The sequence below is a fragment of the Thunnus thynnus genome, chromosome 7 (genome assembly GCF_963924715.1).
Source record: "Thunnus thynnus chromosome 7, fThuThy2.1, whole genome shotgun sequence".
Taxonomy (NCBI): Eukaryota; Metazoa; Chordata; class Actinopteri; order Scombriformes; family Scombridae; genus Thunnus; species Thunnus thynnus.
The window spans coordinates 4349664-4369911 of NC_089523.1; the positions used below are offsets into that span (position 1 = coordinate 4349664).

General features: G+C 39.0%; 2 protein-coding genes across 14 annotated transcripts in view; one reads left to right on the forward strand and one right to left on the reverse strand.

The window, feature by feature from the left end:
• The window catches only part of phldb1b (pleckstrin homology-like domain, family B, member 1b), a 105059-nt gene extending 100410 nt beyond the window's left edge, over positions 1–4649 (forward strand). For all 12 annotated transcript variants that reach the window (XM_067593893.1, XM_067593891.1, XM_067593890.1 and 9 more), the window contains one exon: positions 1299–4649. In XM_067593893.1, the coding sequence (XP_067449994.1) occupies positions 1299–1439 (141 nt within the window). In that variant the 3' untranslated portion in view covers positions 1440–4649. The remainder of the gene's footprint in view (positions 1–1298) is intronic.
• Positions 4650–5158: 509 nt separating this feature from the next.
• Positions 5159–20248, reverse strand: part of LOC137185634 (alpha-2-macroglobulin) — a 32652-nt gene continuing 17562 nt past the window's right edge. For both annotated transcript variants that reach the window (XM_067593904.1, XM_067593903.1), the window contains exons 20-36: positions 19936–20062; positions 18117–18238; positions 15931–15982; positions 15317–15400; positions 15011–15187; positions 14777–14858; positions 12477–12633; positions 12011–12085; positions 11665–11830; positions 9439–9635; positions 9132–9347; positions 8702–8820; positions 7657–7747; positions 7470–7538; positions 7277–7382; positions 7124–7165; positions 5159–5692 (exon numbers count right to left, since the gene is read on the reverse strand). In XM_067593904.1, coding sequence (XP_067450005.1) covers positions 5670–5692; positions 7124–7165; positions 7277–7382; positions 7470–7538; positions 7657–7747; positions 8702–8820; positions 9132–9347; positions 9439–9635; positions 11665–11830; positions 12011–12085; positions 12477–12633; positions 14777–14858; positions 15011–15187; positions 15317–15400; positions 15931–15982; positions 18117–18238; positions 19936–20062 — 1905 coding nt within the window. In that variant the 3' untranslated portion in view covers positions 5159–5669. The remainder of the gene's footprint in view (positions 5693–7123; positions 7166–7276; positions 7383–7469; positions 7539–7656; positions 7748–8701; positions 8821–9131; positions 9348–9438; positions 9636–11664; positions 11831–12010; positions 12086–12476; positions 12634–14776; positions 14859–15010; positions 15188–15316; positions 15401–15930; positions 15983–18116; positions 18239–19935; positions 20063–20248) is intronic.

Sequence of the window (20248 nt, forward strand, 5' to 3'; positions counted from 1 at the left end):
GATGCAGAAGAGTGGAACGTGTGTGTGTGTGTGTGTGTGTGTGTGTGTGTGTGTGTGTGTGTGTTTGTGTGTGTGTGTGAGGATGGAAGAGATTTTAAAGTAGTCTAGTTGGTTGCTCTTCAAAAAGCATCAACAATTTCATGAAAAAAACATCTGTAAAAGTTTGTTTTTTTTATGTGTTTTTCTTGAAGGAGTTTTGTTATTCCCATATTTTCATGAAATCTGTATAAATCAGGGATGGACTGCTGTGTTTCTGACAGTATTTTTGGATCAATGCTCCAGATATTTTGTGCTGAATTCAATACAACTCAGTGCTCTTCAGTAGAATATCAATCTTTGAAATATCCAGGTGGTTTAACAACACTATTCTGAAGATATATCCACAATTATCCAACCATCTAATCATCTGGATGAAAAAAAGATTTTTGACCTCTTTCCCAGATTACCAGTTTCCAATCCATGTAGCCAAAAATGACATATGGCCTTATGAACAATTTGAATGATAATATAGACATATTATACAATACAATGTAGTAGAGATTAAAAGTTAATTCTTGACCTTGAAAACAAACTATAATACATTTAATTGGAATTAAAACTTTCAATTTTTGGTTCACATTGTACAAATTAAACAAAGACGTCATTTCTGGCTCTAATTTTTTACAGCAGAGTAGCAACTTGGTTAACAGGTTTAAAAATCCTTTTTTATTGTGCAATATACAGAATATTTCTCATCCAGATGTTTGAAAGAGTCTTTAAAGCTGCATTAAGTTATTTATTTCTGGCCACTTGGGGGAGTTTTTATTGCTGTTGAAAACAAATTAAAGGAGCCCTGTGAGACTGAACCACAACAATGATCTGAAAGATGCTCCAACACTCTGCAGGTCTAAAGGGAACTGCAGAGTCAGGTGATCATTCCGTTTGGGACTCTCTCACACTACGCATGGTTGCATCTGATCCATCGTTAATATGAAAATATTGGTTAGTGCAGCTTTAAGGGTTCTAGAAATTAAAAACAATCTAGAGAATTCGTTAAAAGACCTGAGTTTTTCAAAGATTGGCTGAATTTAAAAAAAAAAAAAAAAAAAGGTTAGCACTGTCTCATTAGAGTCAGACAAATTTAAGATCACTCCAATGTAGTTGTGATCAGCGCTGCAGTAAATATGTAGTGTAGTTGGTCTCCCTACCTGACAAATGAGAGTAGTAAACGGTAGGAAAGTCCATCTCCATCTGTCAGATCTGAGGTTTGTACAAGAAAGTCTGATTCTATTTTTCTGTTTTTTTCCCTCGTCCTCCAGAGCCCCAACCCTTCCTTGACCTTCTGCGTAAAGACCCACGACCGGCTCTACTACATGGTGGCCCCCTCAGCAGAGGCCATGAGGATCTGGATGGATGTGATCGTCACAGGAGCGGAGGGATACACACAGTTCATGAACTGACAGACGACACACACACACACACACACACATACAGTACTGAGAACGCAGGTGACGAGCAGATCGTTTCGGCAGGGACTCTCCCATCACAGACTCTACAGGCCCTTCCTGTTTCCAGTCCACAGCGGACACAGCGCCTTGTTTGTTACTTTTCATTTTTATCTCACACTTTTAATTTTACTATGTAGATGTTTTCACCTCCACATTTTCTACGTGATTCTGTCTGGATTGAAAAAGGGAGCCCTTGGAGGACACACACACACTCACATACACACTTCTGTATATAAACCAAAATGTATACCTGTCAAAGACTTTTAAAAAGCCTTTCTATATTGCCAAATGGAGATCTTGTAGTTACTGTTTGTTGAACCTTTTGTATTATTTGTTTCCTTTCTTTTTTTTTTTTTTTTTTTTTTTTTTTACTCATTATAGAAAAAAATTGCCAAATGACATAATGCCAATGTTTAGTTGGAGTGTTCCATCATGACTGTGCTCAGTTTAGACAGAAAGAGTTTAAAAGATCTTCAATCAAATCATTTTAGAAATATATTTGAAAAAAAAAAAACTTGTTCCAAATGGATAAACCTATGAGAAATAATAGAAATCAGACAGTCAACAGGGACTGGAGATGAGAATCCAACTGTTCAGTAAACTTGTTTGTAACAATGAAACAGGAAAGCACTGCATCCTCCAAGTCCACAACAGTCACTTCAGCTCACTGCTGCTCACTAGATCAAGTGCAGTATATACAGAACATTATCCACAGCGGCATCCTAGAACATATTACTTCACATGTAGGCTTACCAAAGTAACTGGAAGTGTTTTGTTAGACCCACTACAGCTCAGGAGTTCACTCAGCAGTTCTCACTATGGTTCCACCAATACAGGGTTTGAAAAGTCACACAAGCTGCTGATAAAACACTGTTTTGTGTAGTATTTGGTATATTTAGATGACTTAATCATTTCACTATGCCCATAATAAAATACTTGAAGGATTAGTTTATTTGAAAAAAAATAGTTTGACATTTTGGGAGGTATCCTTATTCTCTTTCTTGCTGAGAGTTAGATGAAAATATCGAGCCCACTCTTACATCTGTACGCTAAATATGATGCTACAGCTAGCCTAGCTTAGCATAATGACTGGAAATGGACAAAACAGCTAGTCTGCCATTGTTATATAGCTTACTTTTGGAAAGAGCAAGGCTAGCTTTTCCCATTTGTTTTTAGTCTGTATGCTTGGCTAAGCTAACTAACCTTTCCTGCTTCATATTTAGCGTACAGACGCAACAGTCATATCAATCTTCTGACCAAACTATTGGGAATGAATAAGTGTGGAAATTCACTTCACTTGTGACTTCTTCAAATAGCAAATCTGTAATTATCCCTTTTTATGGGGCATTTTCTATCTGCTTCCAGTCTCTATGCTAACTGTTAAGCTAGCCTGACACATCCCAAACTTATCTCACTAGATACAGAGATTGTTATTATGAATCTTTTCATCTAAGTCGGGGGTAAGATGCTAAAAAAATACATTTCCCACACTCAACAAATAATAAATGTACAAAGGACATAAAGTGTTTTGAAGCAGCTAGTCAGAGGTCAGTGACGGGATGATATCCAACATTCAGAGGTCAACAAACCCGTATATTGGTCCAACCATAGCTACCACATCCTCAGTGTACTTGTGAAAAGGAATATCTCACTGTGTTTGTATAATGCCATCATGTTGCCAACTAAGGTGCAAACTGCATACACCTGTGTGTACACACAAATAAACAGAAGCTCATCTATTTGCCAAGTAACCTTTAGCTAACTTGATGATGTGACTACACAGCGGGGAAGCAGCCATCATCACTGCCAGCCTAAAGCAGCAACCATGAGGGGGCGCTACAGAGACCACATTGACACAGGACCACGCAGGATCAACAATACGGACTAATGCAATTCAGAACTGTGCCTTGACTATGTGTTATTGATGGCGTGTCTGAGTCCAGCACAGCCTCGCTGGAAGGCTACAATCGTATGAATGCATTTTCATTTGTTTCTGAGCTGTATTGCAGTACGTGAACAGATCTGCATGTTTTTATCTTCACTATGGGGACGTCTGCCTAAAGGCCCAGAGCACACTGGGGATCAGCTGGTTTACTGTCATTACTAAAGTCTGAATGTACAAAATATTGAGTATATGCATTTATTTTACATGTCAGTCATTCTGTCAGCCTGTGTTGTAAAATGGCTTCTTCATGGCTTTTTCAAGTCTGGCAACATAACCCTGATGATGTCATGGTGATGTCATCAGGGTTATCCAGGCTTGAGCTTGGAAACTACAAATTTATTTAACAGAATGTCTGCGTTACAACTTGGTGCAGTCAGTTTGAAAGTTGTGGGTGTTTACTAGGTCTAGAGGCCTAATGATAGACACTTTTGAGTTGCATCATGGGAAGTGTAGTATCTAGAGTTCATGACCCAAAACAGGAACTTAAAAGTTGAGATATTTCTGCCTCTGCTGCTTTTAGATTTTTTTTTTTTATACCCGTCTTTCCTAAATCCTCTCAAATCTGTACCAATCAGAAAAGAGGAAATGCAGGAAAAAAGTTATTTCAGTGTCAAAACCAGCTGAAATTTGAATTGTGCAAAAGCAGCTTCAACTCAAGAAAAAATGTCTCTAATGTTTTGTACATTCAGTAGTGGAGGGTGAGCCCATCAAAACTAGTTTTGCCAACTTTTTATTTGCAAGAAATGCATTTATTGTGTTAATTTGTAGTTATTTACCTTGTAAGTTGAATTTTGAATTGACTGTCACATCACTGGCTTCATCATCCTTTACTCAACACGCTGTGATATCAGTTCCTGCTCTGAACCCCCCCGCTGTGACCTGAGGCCTGAATGCATGAGGATGGATAAAGAAACGTTGCGTCTTCAGCTTTAACAAACTGTAAAGTGCTCGGGCTCGCCTGGCATGTCGATCATCACATTGTGAATCTATTAATCTGCCGTGAACGTGACAGTTTGTAGTAAACGGATAAACCGGAGAGACTGTTTTCTGTTCCGCAGCAGGAGCGGAGGACAAACTACGCTGTGATATTTGGAGCATGTGGAACTGTTGTTTAGTTTCATGTGTTGGTCAAGTGATGATAATTTATGGTCGTGGTGCCTGAGATAGTGACATGTTTACTTCTAAAAAAAAAAAAAAAAAATAGAGAAAAAAAAGAAGTAGTAGAAGACTAGTGAAAAGACCTTAATATATTATGTCCTCCTTGCCTTTACTCTCCCTGCACATTTAATGTGTGCAAACCAAACTATTCAACACTGGCAAGGCTGTTAAATCATGTCTGTTGATAGTAGATGGTATATACATTACTGTTATCTATGTTGAAAAAGAAAGGAAACTAAATATACTGTAAAGAGGATGCCTGAATGAAAAAATACTATTGAAATGAAACAGTATTGTATGAAAAGAAGTACAGTTTTTACTTATTTTTGTCATTTTAGAAAATTTATTGTCAGTTACATTTCAAATGGTATGGTAGTGATGTATCAATCTACCTTTTCTTTTTTTTACTGGTACAGCAGAACACACACATCTGCACACACACACAACACACACACACACAGAATAATTCACCTAGCACTCGTGAGACTTGTTTTTCTAGAAAATAGATCCTGTTTCACACACACACACACACACACACTCACTCACAATGAATACTCAGACCATACTGTGTTATTGGTACCCTGTATGTCTCATGCGTCACCTTCATGAATATGAATAATATGGATTTTGTCAAATCTATTAAAAACAGAACTGTTACAGAGTATCGTCTGTGTTTCTTGAACTCAGCGGGTTAAAAGAATGAAGGTTCCAGTGTTGAGAGAGGCAGCAGTAAAAAGTGAATAATGACTGATTATTGGTTCATTACTGACACTCATTTAGGAGGGTGAGGACGAGCCTACCATGTAACAGCAACAATAAAACAATCAAAAGCAAAAAAAAAAAAGAAACTAAAAATTACACAAAAAGTGGGATTCACTCACATTATAACAACTAAAAAAAAGAGTTTAAAAGGAGTAAAAAAAAAAAAAAAAAAAAAAAAAAAAAAGACAAATCTAAGAAACAGTCTAAGAAAAAAAATAAACATCAGGATGTTTCTTTCTTTGACACAGCGATTCTTCCAAGTGTGAACCTGAAAGAAGTCCAGTCATTCGGGGCTTTGCAGGATTTCAAAGAGGATTTTACAGCTCGTTGACGCTGTCACCTGGAAGAGGACACACACTGTTTAGTTATCTGTAAACCACACACACACACACAAACACACACACACACCTTATATAAACAGGATAAATTGGATCTAGTGAGTTTTGGAAAACTGACTAGATGATGATCAATATAATGACATCACAAGCTGCAGGTCTGTTCTCAAGACTAGACTGGATCATAATGAAGCTGTGAAGTAGAGCTTTATAAACCAATCATTTGACTTCTGAACTGTAGAGACTCAAGTATTTTAAAATCATATTTCATATATCTTTCTGGTGCAATGTAGTCATTGGATATACAATATAAATCTCTTTCCCTTAAAACATCACCACTTCATATACAGTATGATCATTTAAAAGCATCATTTACACCACAGATGTTACTTCAATGTATAATTTAGTTGATATTTCTATGCAGGACAGTTATTGGTTCAGAGCTACACAGTGGGGAACATTTACTAAGCCTGTCACATATTACCATCAGGGACGCATCATATATTTACTATGAGCTCAGCTGTTGTTCTTCTGATTTGCATAAAGTGCAGCTAAGAAAGAGCTGATGTCTGTTCTGATGTGTGTTGCACATGTCTGGGAAGGAATGGAGTAAAAACAAAAGTGTTTTCTGATATTGAACTTGGAGTACTGGTTTAAAAGAGGACACTTCTGGTCTGTTTTCATCCCACATGAGGAACTCTGTATGTGAGGAAATATGAGTTAAATATCCTGACGTCAGCTAAACAAAAAGATCAGTTACTGAAAGAGTTATGAACAATCTGCAGGACATTTTTGGTCAAACTTTTAGACTCTTGTAAACATAATATAATTTAATAACTATAACTGTCTGCTTCAGTCATATCAGGCTGGACTGCTGAGGCATTACAAGTCAGGAATAATATGCAGGAGGGAGCTGAGGGACACAGAAAAGTAAAGTTGTCTGAAAAATAACAGACTGTTGCTCTTCTGTCGTGTGGTGTTGCTGAGCTCCGTTAACGTCACTTTGCGACACATCTTAAACCCTGTTTGTCTCTCTGTAAACAGAGCTGCAGGTTCTACGCCTGTTTCTCCCAGAAGTTACATTTCACAGAAGCAGTTTGCTGCTGCAGTGGTCAGTCTGCAGTGATAAATCAGGTGCATATTTTGTGCTTATGAAAAGGAACTCCTTATAATACATATTGCATGAGCTCAAACACAGTGCTGCTTTTCTTCCATTTAACCAGCACTAAACCTGGGTGTGGCCCTTACTGACGACAAATGCAATTTGGCTGTTTAGCGCCTAAAATACAGAACACAAATCCTTAGTAAATATCCCCCGTAGTGCTGTGATGAAACCCTGTATGTGCTGTAAATAAAATAAGGTGATTACTACTCGTTTAAAGCAAAAACAGATAAAGCAAAAAAAAAGATTGCAGAGTTTAAGAACTGTTACATACTCTCTGCACAGGGGGAGGTGTAGTCAGTGACCGCCTCATCACCTGCAAACATGATCAGAAACACATTAGAACACAATAGAAACTGATGGAAAGTAAAGGAAACTTGATATTTAGAAAAAAAAACAACAGAAGATGATCTTGTGAGGCTCTTACTTGTTTGGTAGTAATCATACACTTTGACCACAGCTGGTTTCAGGTTCCTGACCTGCACGTCCTCCTCTACTGTCACACTGTATATCTTTTCTTCATCTTTCTTCAGCTGCAACCACACACATACCACAGGCAACCAATGACAGTCTGTCCAACCCTACTTACACACATACAGACACTAAGTGTTGCTTCTTACCCCGTCTAAGTAGATGTTGATGAATCCCTCCTCCAAGTCCACGCGCTTCACTGAGCGGTCGCTCTTCAGCTGTGAGAGTACAGACTGTCATCAGTACACCTCATATATAAAAACACACACATGCAGTCCATGACGGAATAATCACACATGAGCTGCACAGTGAGGTTGCTGCTGATGAAGAACTCACCAGCTTCAGTGAGCTCTTATCCAGGATGTATCCCGACAGCAGTTTGATGTTGATGATGACCATGTTAGTTTCCTCTCTCCTGCCCTGGTACCTGCACAAACACACACACACACACACACACACACACACACACACACACACACACACACACTGAGGCTTCACTTCAGCTGCTTTGTGAGGTTGCTTTTTTTTTTTTAGTTAAGATGCACAGCAGCTGAATGAGATGATGCTCTGTGAAATGGAGCAGCAGAGTCGTTTCCTTACAGCAGCACTTGCGTTACAGCTTTTAGTTAGTTTTTTCAGTCAGTTATGGTGATATTCAATATCTTAAAATGACACTCATTTAAATATCAGAACATTTTACACCTGCAGCTAGATTCCTAGTTCTCACTGGATCCTACAACTGTAGTTATTACACTGAAACTTTATGTCAAACTGCACATTTTCAGTGTTCTAATAGTGTTTAACATATCTTAAAGACTCCCTCCACATGATTGAAGACATACAAACTCTTAACATCTACTCCTTCTATTCTATTAATATGCAAATATATTTCATTTCAGAAGTTTCACTGTTGGACACTAGATGTTTTCTACCACCATGTAAAGTCCGTTCTCAGTGTTTGTGAACTGACGGCTTCAAGTTTACACATCACACTTGTGTCAGTTGGCTTCCAAACTAGTTGTGATGTCACTAAATCAATCACAAACTGTTTATGGCAGAAGAGGCTGTTAGTTTGAGCCTTTTACTAACTACATCTCATGACTACTTTATAAGAAGCCATTATTTATGTCTTTTTCTTCATAATTAAACAGCTAAATTGTTGCAGATATTTTGATTTTCTGTATTATGGTCGTGTATATACACTGATGCAAAGCCTCCACTGAGATGAATTGTCTTCTCCAGTAAAACTCAAAATCATCATCATTAATAAAACCTGTTCAACTGGCTTGAAGGCCAACCAAAAAGGCTCATTATAAATATTTCAGGTCAACGATGTAACGTGATCATCCAGTGTAGTACCACACACACACACACACAGTACCTGACGTGCACAAAGAGGATGAGCTGCGGCCTGCTGATGTTGCACTTGGCCATGGTGTTAGTTGAAATGTTGAAGGCAGAGTAGTCGGGGGGAGGAGGGACGTTGTAATGCATGGAGATCTGTGAGGAGACGGATCATCAATGTCTGATCTTATATCACACAATAAACTTCAGTCTGTTTTCAAACTTTTGTCACTTTTCTGTTTTTTATTAAATTAAAATAGAGCCTTTTATTCACATCTTACACCGCTGTCATTCTTTATTCTTCTGTTTTATTCCATTTAAGCTTATTTTTATCTTCTATTTTTATAATGACCTGATTTTAAGTGATATATGGGACTCTTGGCTTATTGGTCATTTTCTAGAGTACCTTACCACACACATCTTGTCAGTATTGTGCTGTGTTGACCTCATGCAGTGACTGAGCGTACCTGAGCCAGCACACAGCTCTGTCCCTGGGCTGTGATGGTGTACTCTCCAGGGACGTCGCTCAGCTTCTCCTCCTGGTACAGCAGCCTGTTGCTCTGATCCACCTTGAACTCTTTGTTCAGGCCTCCTAACGACGTCACCGTCACCGTAGTGCTGCCCTCCTCGCTGTAGGTGGCGGCTCCGTACTTAGCCAGCGCCTGGAGGGCCACCACGGTGTCCTGAGGAGCAGGGAGGTTAGGTGTGTCAGTAGAGTCGCTTCAGGGTTTTAGACGCTTTCTGTGAAAAACGGCAGTGTGCGGCTCTGTCTACCTGAGTGGAAGAGAAGCCGCCGTAAGGGTTCTGCTGCTGAGCGAGCCAGCGGACGATGCCAGAGGAGTAGTCCAAACCAAATTCTGGCAGGGCCGGACCGGAGAGCAGAGCCAGCAGCATGTAGGAGGTCATCTCCACCTCCAGAGAGTCCAGGCCTTTCTGAGAGGCCCCTGCTCTGTCCCAGTGAAGGGTGCCCCCTGCCAATCAGGACAGTGGAGTCACTCATTAGAATTTATGCACTTATGCAGTTAAATTCGTGGGCACATGTAGGCCTACAGTCTACAGATTCCCAAGCTGGTTAGTTTATTACAGAGAATGTTTTAATCTCACATTCTTGCCAAGTTTCTTCATTATGGAAACTCCTATGCTTGTTCAACCTTCATATTATCCATAACTAACACACTAACCTTTTTTTCTTTTTTTCAAAGACTGGCCGTTTTTTGTCATCTCAAATAATTAAATAAATACATACACAGACAAAAAAACACATACAAATATTACAATTTTATAAAAGCACAGGCAAGACATAAAATATAACAAGTCTGGTGGGAGAATTCACAAAAGGATTGTGCTGCTTTTGCACCACTAAACCTGCACAAATGAGACAAAAAGAAACACACAAAGCACTGCAAAGGATGAAATGCACCACTGACTGCACTGCCAAGCAAATAGTTTCTCGGTGTTCCTTTGCTATTTGCACACATTTAAATTGGGTAATATGCATATATTTGGTGCAAAACTGGCCCGTTTCTATGCAAAAGAGCCTCACTGCAAAAACAGTCCAATTCACAGATCAGCGCTAATAGCCACATGCAGCTAGAGTGATATTATTAGTGTCTTCAGAGAATTGGTGGTAACTGAAGTGCATTTATAAGATGTGTCACGCCCAGACTAGTGATCATGGCAGCAGTGATTGTAGTCGGGCGAAGGCATTGTCATGCCAGGTGAGCTCGTTTAAATTCCTCGCCTGAAGTTTTGAGGAATGCCTCTGCACCTCATTGGTCAGGACTTGTAGCTCACAGTCTGCAATTGCAATCAGACAAGGGCAAACTGCACTCAGCTGCAAAACTTTATGGTTGCGTTTGCGCTGTAATATCATTAATGCGATATCTTTAATGAATCGGACCTTGAGACGGGACAGATAGTTGCAAGTGATGTGCAATTCATGGTGCTATCAGCGGCTACAATCCATTCTTTGTGAATTCACCCATAAGAGTTTACAGTCATGCTAGCAGCTCTGTGAGACTGTACATAGTTACAACTGTGCTCTGAGCTAAATGCTAATGTTAGCATCTAATATGCTCACAACAACAGTACTAACACACTGATGCTAAGCATGTTACGGTATATATAGTTTAGTTTAGTGTGTTAGCATGCTAACATTTGCTAATTAGCACTAAATATAAAGTACAGCTGAGGCTAATGAGGGTGTCATTAGTTTTGTACTATGTTGGACAAATTACATGGATGGATCAGTTCTTTCCAGACCTGGATGTGTATAACTAGCAGTTTAGTTATAGGTTTCAAAGCAGATGCTTAAAGCCTCTCTCTATTTAACATTTGAAATAAATCTTCCTCATTCTTACACTGAGTTTCTGTTGCCAACACCTAGCATTACATATTCTACCTCTACATAAGAGGCTAATCCTCTTTAAAAATTATTTTCTCCCTGAATGTCTCTGACTTTGGGGGGAAAACAAAAAATATGAATGAAGGATGTTTTTTAAAATCCTTTTATATTTTGATGTCATTGATAAATGATATTAGCTTGTGTTCACAGCGTGATAAAATAGTGCATTTGTGTTTTCCACCCTAGATCTTCTTCCAGTCTTACCTTACCTTTTACATCTTTGTCTTGTCTGTATTCTAAATATGTATATCCTTTTAATTTGATATTTAGTAAGTGTATGCAGGTCATTCACTGACTGCCCCCAAAATTCAACATTGTGTGTGTAAATACTGAGATCCAGAACAGCAGCTTCATATTAAGGCTCTATACCAACAACATCACTGCAGGCCTTCATATTCATTTAGTTTGATGAATGATATCTGATAACATGAAGCCGCACCTTGTTGACTCTGATACAGCATGACAGAATTCACATACTGTACACAAGGGTGCTACGAAGTGGCACCCAATTAGTACCAATTAATGTCTGTGCTCATGCTGCTACACGTCAGTAAAATTGAGAGCCAGAAGTGCAGATGCTGCTGAGACTGTCGTACCTTGTGTGTTGGACTGCTGGTGCATATAGGTGATCAGTTTGCTCCTCATCTCCTGGTCTCCAGCCAGAGTGAAGGTGTAGGACAGCAGGGCTGTGGTGTACAGGTTGTCCATTTGGCCCTCCACTGCTGCTTTGAGACAGCTCAGACAGCTCTGGACGACGGGGTCCTGTCACAACACAGACAAACACACTGATGAGACTGTGTGCAGGATCACCACTGATTCAGTGAATCGACTCATTCCTCTGCAGGATTCTTAAAAAAGTAAGAGTAGCTTTATGGTTGTATGGCGAGCATGTTCACTAGTTTGATCATGATATGTTGAGAGGTCAATTCGTGTCAGACTCACCGTGGTGTTGGCGTCCAGCTCCAGCAGGGCGGCGGTGATGTAGGCTGTCAGGGACACATCGTCACTCACTCCTCCCTGGTGGAAGACGGGAACACAGTAGGAATGATCAGAAAACACGTTCACATATTTATTACTTTATTTGTGTCCGTGCCACTGAACTAACATTCAAACACAACACATGTATGTAACCTCTGGCTTATTACAGGTCTTTGTTATTTTTTTTCCTTTTACTACAATGTAGCAGCAGAATTATTCCTTTGTGACACTGAATGCATAGAGACTGATCAGTTTGTCTAGCCTTTACACTGTGTGTGTGTGTGTGTGTGTGTGTGTGTGTGTGTGTGTGTGTGTGTGTGTGTGTGTGGGCGCCTTGGGCAATCTCTGCTCTCTGAAACTCTTCTCTATGCTAATTGCTCACTCTAAGTTAATTCTGAGTGTCTTGTGGGGGAAATTCAGATCTCATTACCTTCATGCCGTTGTGGAAGAGTTTCCCCACAGATCTGATGCAGCCATCAGGCTGCTGGTGTTTGGACAGCCACCTCCTGGCATCTTTAATGTGCTGGGCATTCACAAAGATGTATGGTCTGGCCCCGCCAAAGGACTTCATCACAAAAGAGGTCAGCCTAGAGGGTCACATACAGAAAACACACACACACATACACACACACACGGTTTCTAAAAAACAAATCTAACCATGTGTGCCTGTGTTGGTAACCCCAAAATGAACCCGGCCACAGGACAATTACATAACAGCCTCCTGTCTCACACTAACACGGAGCACTTGGCCTGAGCTGCATCCACAACACAACTCAACACGATCATATTCCTCTGAGCCGCACATGAACCCAGCACATCAAGACAGCTGAAGCTGATAGAGAGGCAGCAAAGCCTTTTGGATGGAAAGTGAAATATTCACATCCAATATTTTTAGATAACACATCAAAACAGTCTCATATGTCAGAAATAATGCTGAAGAAACCCAGTTATACACATACTAACTCACACCATGCATACTGATAATCAGTATCATCATGGATGCAGGGAAGAGTCCACCATGCTAAACTCTTGTTGATATTTGACATAAATCATTAAAGCTGCACTAGTTATGTTGTTACAGTGAAACGATTGTTGATTTCCATGTCAAGCAGACAATGTTACACTAGAATTCATTTGGAAATATAAGTCCAATATTCACTCTCATTTTATCTCCGTTTTGGTCTCCACCAACTCCTGAGAACAATATCTGGCTCTTTGGCAGCATTTTCACCAGCTAGTCTCTAACTTTATCTGACTGCTGTCTGGTGCTCAGCAGTCAAGCACCAACAAAATGTCCATTGCCATTTTTTTCCATTGTTAATATGAAAATATTGACCGATGCAGCTTTAAACCTGCATGAATTGATTTTGGCCACAAAACAACCAGCTGTAAACACAACACTGACACTGATATGACCACCTAGCATATGTAAGTTCAATATTCAGTCTCCTTTTAGCTCTGTTTGGGTCTGCACCAACTCCTGAAAAATGTAGCTGGATTTTTAGCTTGTTAAATGTTCACCAGCTCGTTGCAGCTGGTAGAAAGCAGAGTTTGTGGGCAGGAAAATTCAAACACTGATAAAAGAGGCTGAAAAGCTCTGTAGGACTGAGGGTAACTGCAATTTGGTGACATTTTTTTTCCACTTTACACAGTCATTTGATACATTGTTAATACAAAAATTATTAATTAGTGCAGCTTTCATTTTCCTTTAACACTGAAAGTCCTTTTTCCAAAGTTCCACAAAACTGCGTTCACTAAAGCAGTGATGTCGTATTTCAAGGGATTTGGACAATTTTATCCAATCTTCCGTTGGAATTTTAATGTAATTGAACACTTGAGAGCCCTAGTTTCTACTAACCACAAACACACACCCACACACACACTCACCAACTGCCAAACTGCCCAGCATCCTTTCAGAACAGCAGAGGGTTTGTTAAATCCCCCCGAGGGACTGCGCTTTAAGCCCATTAAAAGCAAATATTAATATTTTCTGGCAGGTTCCTCACAAAGTAAATTATTAGGATGCTTGCTGGTGCCAAACAGCAGAGAGGACACACTGTGTGTGTGCGTCTACCTCCCACTGTGTCTGCGTGTCACTTTTATTCTCTCATCAAATGAAGTGTGAGATTTGAGCTGAAAATATTCAGTTTAATAAAAAAAAAGCTCTAAATACTTTACAATGTTCTATGACCACTGATGCAATTGCAATATATCATGCGTTATATCATCATAAATAAATAAATACATTTCTATTATTTTGGCATCTATATGTTTCTATGTAAGTTCTAGTAACAGGGGTGTAAGTAACAAACAGTGGTTTGATTTCTGGTCTGTCAGTTAACACAATATTTATACATCTAAATGTTACTAGTATTTGGAGTTTATGAAATTAAAATACATTATAAATATTTTCATGTGTTAATTATAATATAAGTTTAATTTAAAAAATGTCCATCTAAAAGAAGTGCACTTCAAGTTAATACTGTTATGTTAAAAACATGTTATACCATGTTTTTATACATGCAAACATGTGCTCCATCATTACTATAACAATTGTAATACAGGACTGAAGATGTTCCTGTATAAGCCATCAACTGACTCACTTCAGTCTTGGGTTGTTTTTTTTCTTCTAACCAGTCTCTATATGTTCAAAGAAGATGTAACAGTTATTACACAATGTCATTATCTAACTCATTCCTGTTACTGAGGCAGAGCCTGAGTTTTACTGACCAGGTGTTTCCAGAGTCATCACTCTTCCCAAAGGCGCTGTAGGAACCGTCATCATGCTTGTAGGTGAGCTCTCGCTGATATCCTACAATAAACACACACACACACACACACAGACAAATATTAAAAATATTTACAAAATGAGAAGAAAATATAGAGGAATGGCCTCAAAATAATGTTGTATTGAGAACCATACTTTACCATCCCGAACAGCACAGGAACACATAAAGGACTTACCACTTTCCAGGAAACGTGTTGCCTTGTCCTGAATCTCCGTGGTCAGCTGACCTGTGCTTTTCAGGTAGTTGAGAATGAAAATGTTTGGAGCAAAGAGCACCATGTTCTGCTCCCCACAGCCGTATGGCATGGCCAGGAGCCTGTCAAGGTTCTTCATGGCCCGGCCCATCAGGTCACCTGAAGAGCCAACAATACAAAGATGAGACAGATGCCAAGATCCCAAGATCCCAAGACTTTATTCTTGGCAGGGTGCAGTTAAGTGCTAATGCTGAGTCTTTATTAGTGTCAACATATAGTGTAACTGACCCAGTACAGAGACAGAGGCCCTGGCAGATCCAGCAACAAACATCTCAGGCATCAGAAGAGGGATTTTCTTTTCCACTGGCCCCTCTGGCAACACAGAAAGCAAAATTAATGATACACAAGTAAAAAGAAGCAAGCATTGTCCATTCAAAACATGTTTGTCTGCTTATTATCTTGTCATCTGGATTAAAGTCTTGCACGTTACTTCTGCTTAAGTAACAAAGTATCAGTGCTTCTTCAGTACAACATAATACATTCAGTCACTAGTTAATGGCATTTACATACATGAGTGAAATTCATGGAGTCACTGTGTTCATGTAACACACAACACAGCACTTATCATCCTTTTGCTCTGGTGTGGTGAATACTTACTACAGCCATCCATTTCATACTGACTAGTTTATCTCTCATCTGACAAACTTCTCAACAATAACAAGCAGAAAGTTAGAATCAATCATCCCCTCACGCTGAACATCTGTGAGGACTTTAACCTCTGGCTCTGACACAGGTCTCATGACAAGACTTTTCAGGTTGTGATGAATTAGAGGGTCAAAAAGGCCATAAACCTTGAGGCTTTCAGATAACTGACGTTGATACACATGTTTGCGAACACTCACCTGCAGGACAGAGGAGAGCGTTGTGACTGACTGACTGTGGTGTTCCTTCAGGCTTGTGGAGAGAGACAAAGAGAATGATGTCAGTGAATTATATGAAAGACATACAGCTGACAAAACCTGCTTACTTAAAACATGTCAATGAGACACACTGTTCCACTGGGTGACATGTTCCTTCATTACCATGAACACACATACAGGAGTTTATTTGGACTCTAAGTGGATTGATCCACAGCTGAAAAAAATCTTTTCTTCTTTTGGTACCATTTGCTAAAAACTGCAATGACCAGCTGCTTTAAAAATTTCCTTTTTAAAATTTGACATTTGTCATCCGTTTTTAAAGATGTTAATCTTCGGTAGGAAAAAATAAGCTTGAGTCTGAGCGGTACAAACAGTCCATCTCTCAATACTGTCCGACCTCTCTAACCTAACACATTGTTGGTTTTGGTCTTTTTATGAGATCTGATGACAATAAGAAAAACATAGAATAACCAAACCCTCATTGTTTCAAAGGAGGTGACACATCCCAGCTAGTCTACCAATAAAAACAAGCTGATGTGTGATATATAGATATATATATATATATATATAGATATATAGTCCTGACATTAAGTGCTTTAACTCGGACGAAAGAGGAAAAGTGAGATGCATATTGTTCAAAAAGAGCAACCATTTAATTTAAAAGCTGTTATATCCTTAATTATCCAAAATCTGGACATTATAAGACAACTGTATCTGTTTCAAAGATGCTCATCACAAAAGGTAAAAAAAAAAACTGATCAGATATCTTTACATGCAAAGTTCTGACAATATTTTACACCTGAACAATACTGTGAGGTGTGCACTGTGAGCATTTGCTTCTTATTAAATGTGCACTGACTGTTTCTTTGGCCACTTGGGGGCAGCAGAGACAAGCATAGCTTATTTACACATCAAGCAGGCACAAAGCAACAATCAACCTGCAGTGTGGAACTTTTACAAATAAATGAACACCTGTTACATTCAAGCCTTTACCAAACGAGTTCACACAATGCTGATCACCGCCACGTAAATCAGAGTTTTTAAACCTGGTGTCGGTGGCTGGATGAATGCATACTGCCGAGCGGCTAACGTGTTGACTGTTTTTGTAATTAATCTCACTGCCAGAAGGGGGAGACAAAAGTCCCGTACTCCAGCTTTAACATTCATGCGGAGTCAAGTTTGTGTCCAGTTGATGAATGTAAGTCCAATATTCATTCTCCTTTTAGCTCTGTTTTGGTCTCCAACTCCTGAGAAAAAATATCTGGCTCTTTAGCTGCTAAATGCTTCACTGTGTTCACCAACTCATCGTAACTGTCTGCTAATCATCTGTAAAACTGAGCATAAACAGCAGAGTTGGTGATAATTTTCTAAGGGTTTTCCACTAAGAGTGACACCTTTCACATTCCACATAGTCATTTGATCCATTGTTAATAGAAACATATTAACTACAGCAGCTTTAAGTAATAGAACACAGATGTTCTGCTGGCCTTATTTTTAATACTTGTAATAATCGGATGTATCAGTGAAGACAGATGAAGGGTGTCACATGGTTCAAAAGAATTCACCCCCAATTTAAAAGCAGTTTTAAAAACATCTTGTACACTTAATGCTGTCAAATCTGGGCACAAAGGCCTATACTGGTGTCAAACAGCACAAACTGAATCTGTGCTGTTTGGACTGGCTGCCCATGTGTGCAGTCTCATAAATTCAAAAGATGTTCATCACAGACATAGAAAAAAAAAAAAAAAAAAAAAGGTTTTAAACCCACCGTATTCTACTCAAGTGCAATCAAGTGACATATTAAAGATAACTGGTGTAACATTTTAATGATTTTTTGGAAATGTCTATGAACTAAAATTGATTAAATTAACACAAAAATTTTGGTAAGCGATGAATTTGTTTTTTATCATGTAAAATACTGCATATATCTTAACACACTTAAGACTGGACATGGATAGGACATTATTTTGGGTTCTGGTAAGTTGTAATTGGTATTTGTCATTTCTGACATCTTTTCAGATTACAAATATAACCACTTTATTAAAAGGTAATACTATATTCCATATTTAAATATATGTTTTCTGAGGTTTTAAATGACAGTACAGTCTGCTGTCATACTTCGTGACAAGCTGCTGGAATGTTTAGTGTTGTGTTTGACAGTTACTGACCTGCACCAGCAGGGTGCGGACCACTGTGTCGATACGGCCCATGTCAGGGACGGTGGCCACTTCGTTTCCACACAGTTGGTCAGTCTTCAGGGCCTCAGCGCTGACCTTCAGATTCACCTCACCTGTGTGCACACAAACATACTCTTACTCTGAGAGCAGGAGTGTATTGATTAGCGCTCCCTTCCCCTGTCACGCTGTCACATTTTGTGTACGGAGGCAAAACAGCTTCCCATCTGCTTTTCAATCCAACTCATTATTCTCCCTGTTCCTCCTCTCCCCCCCTCCTCTCTGTGTTTTCCTTCCTCCCCCTGTTTCCCATCTTATTCGCCCTCATTAATCCCCATTTGTTGCCTTATTATACTTGCTCTCCCCCATACTGCTCTATCTCCCGCCCCCTCCCTCCCTTCCTTTCACAGCCCACAATCCTTCTCACAGAGGACAAGTACAGATCACCCCCCGAGGGAGAGGTTTCGGAGTGTTTCGTCAGAGATACTACCTGACTTGTTAGTACAAGTGATTGTCAGCATTCCTCTAAGGGGGAGTTAGAGAAGCGCAATTTGACATTCATCAGAGCCTCGTCTCCATCCCTGCTGATGGAGGCTGATAGAAATCCTCTGCTTTCAGGCCAGGCAGCGCTACAACAACAGCCCCCTTTTCTTTCCTTCCAGCAGTGAAGACGCAACAGCTGTCAGTGCCCTTAATAAGGATTAATTAGCTTGTTCTATCTCATCATCTCATCTTCTTCACTGAGAGTGGAAGATTGTATTGGACGGATTAAACAACAACAGTATTTAAAATGAATTCGAGATATGAAGATTGCATTATACTATTAGTGACAGTCAACTGGAAAAAATCTCTGTAATGAGGAGGCAGCGCTGTGACTGGCTGACGCTGTGCCAGAGAGTGATGTTAATTCAGTTTCTGAAGGACACTGATATATACTTTTGGGTTGAAACTAATGAATGATAATTTGCGAAGAAATATCAGAATTAGACACTTTTTTTAAAGTAAAGTTCCTAAAAACAGTTGGAAGTTTTCTACCCCATAATTATTGTATTTATTGATTTGTGATTTTCTATATTTTTCTTGGTCTAAAAATGGTCAAATTTAAGGATACAGAGTATAAAAATAGATTTTAAGAACCCACTATGTGTGAAGGAAGATCATTTACTTACTGTAAGTAGCAAAACCACAATGCAAAAGTTAACATTCTGCATTTAAAGACTTTCTGACATGAGAAAGAATTATCAGTGAAATGTAGTATCAAAAAATAAGACTATTACAGTATGTTATAAAATATTATTGAATTTAGAGCTGCAACAATTAGTTGATTAATCCATTAATTAGTGGATTGACAGAAAGTTAAGTGGCAAATATTTTGATAATCAAATATCCCTTTTTTTCCCCCCGAAATGGTTGCAGCTTCTTGAGTTTGAGGATTTGAAGCTTTTCTGCTTCATACACGATAGTAAACTGAAAATCTGTGAATTTTGGACTGTTGATCAGACAAAACAAGACATCTTGAAGACGTCACCATGAGCTCAGACACATTTTAACAGGTAGTTTTCACTATTTTCTGACATTTTATATATATTATAAATGCCGATACATTGATTTGTAAACACCATTTTAGTTGCTCTACTGTATGTGTGTAAAATGTTAATCTTTAAAGTAGCTGCTGACTACAGTTGTCATATATTTATGTATTTCCACAAACCAAAGCATCATATGATTTGCAATCAAATGTAAATTATCAATTAAATTCTAAATCAGATGGAATTGAACCAGCATTCATTTCTGGTCATCTATGTATTAATACCAAGGGCGGTCGGAGTGACAATCCAGGAGAAGGTCCTGCTCTCCTCTCCACACAGACACACACTGTACTGGCAGCCATCACAGCTCCTGTAGGTGTACTGGTCTGACTGAGCCAGTGTTACCTTCACCTGCAGACAGAAAGAAAGACAAAACATACTGAGCCTTCTATGTGGGAAGTGAAATACATACCAAATATGTGAAACATATGCAACAAGATATAAGTGAAAATTTGTTTTGTTTAATTTTATTTTGAGAAGCAGACGTGGATGCAGATTTCATCATCATATTTGTGAATCCATTTAAAGAAATTCAAT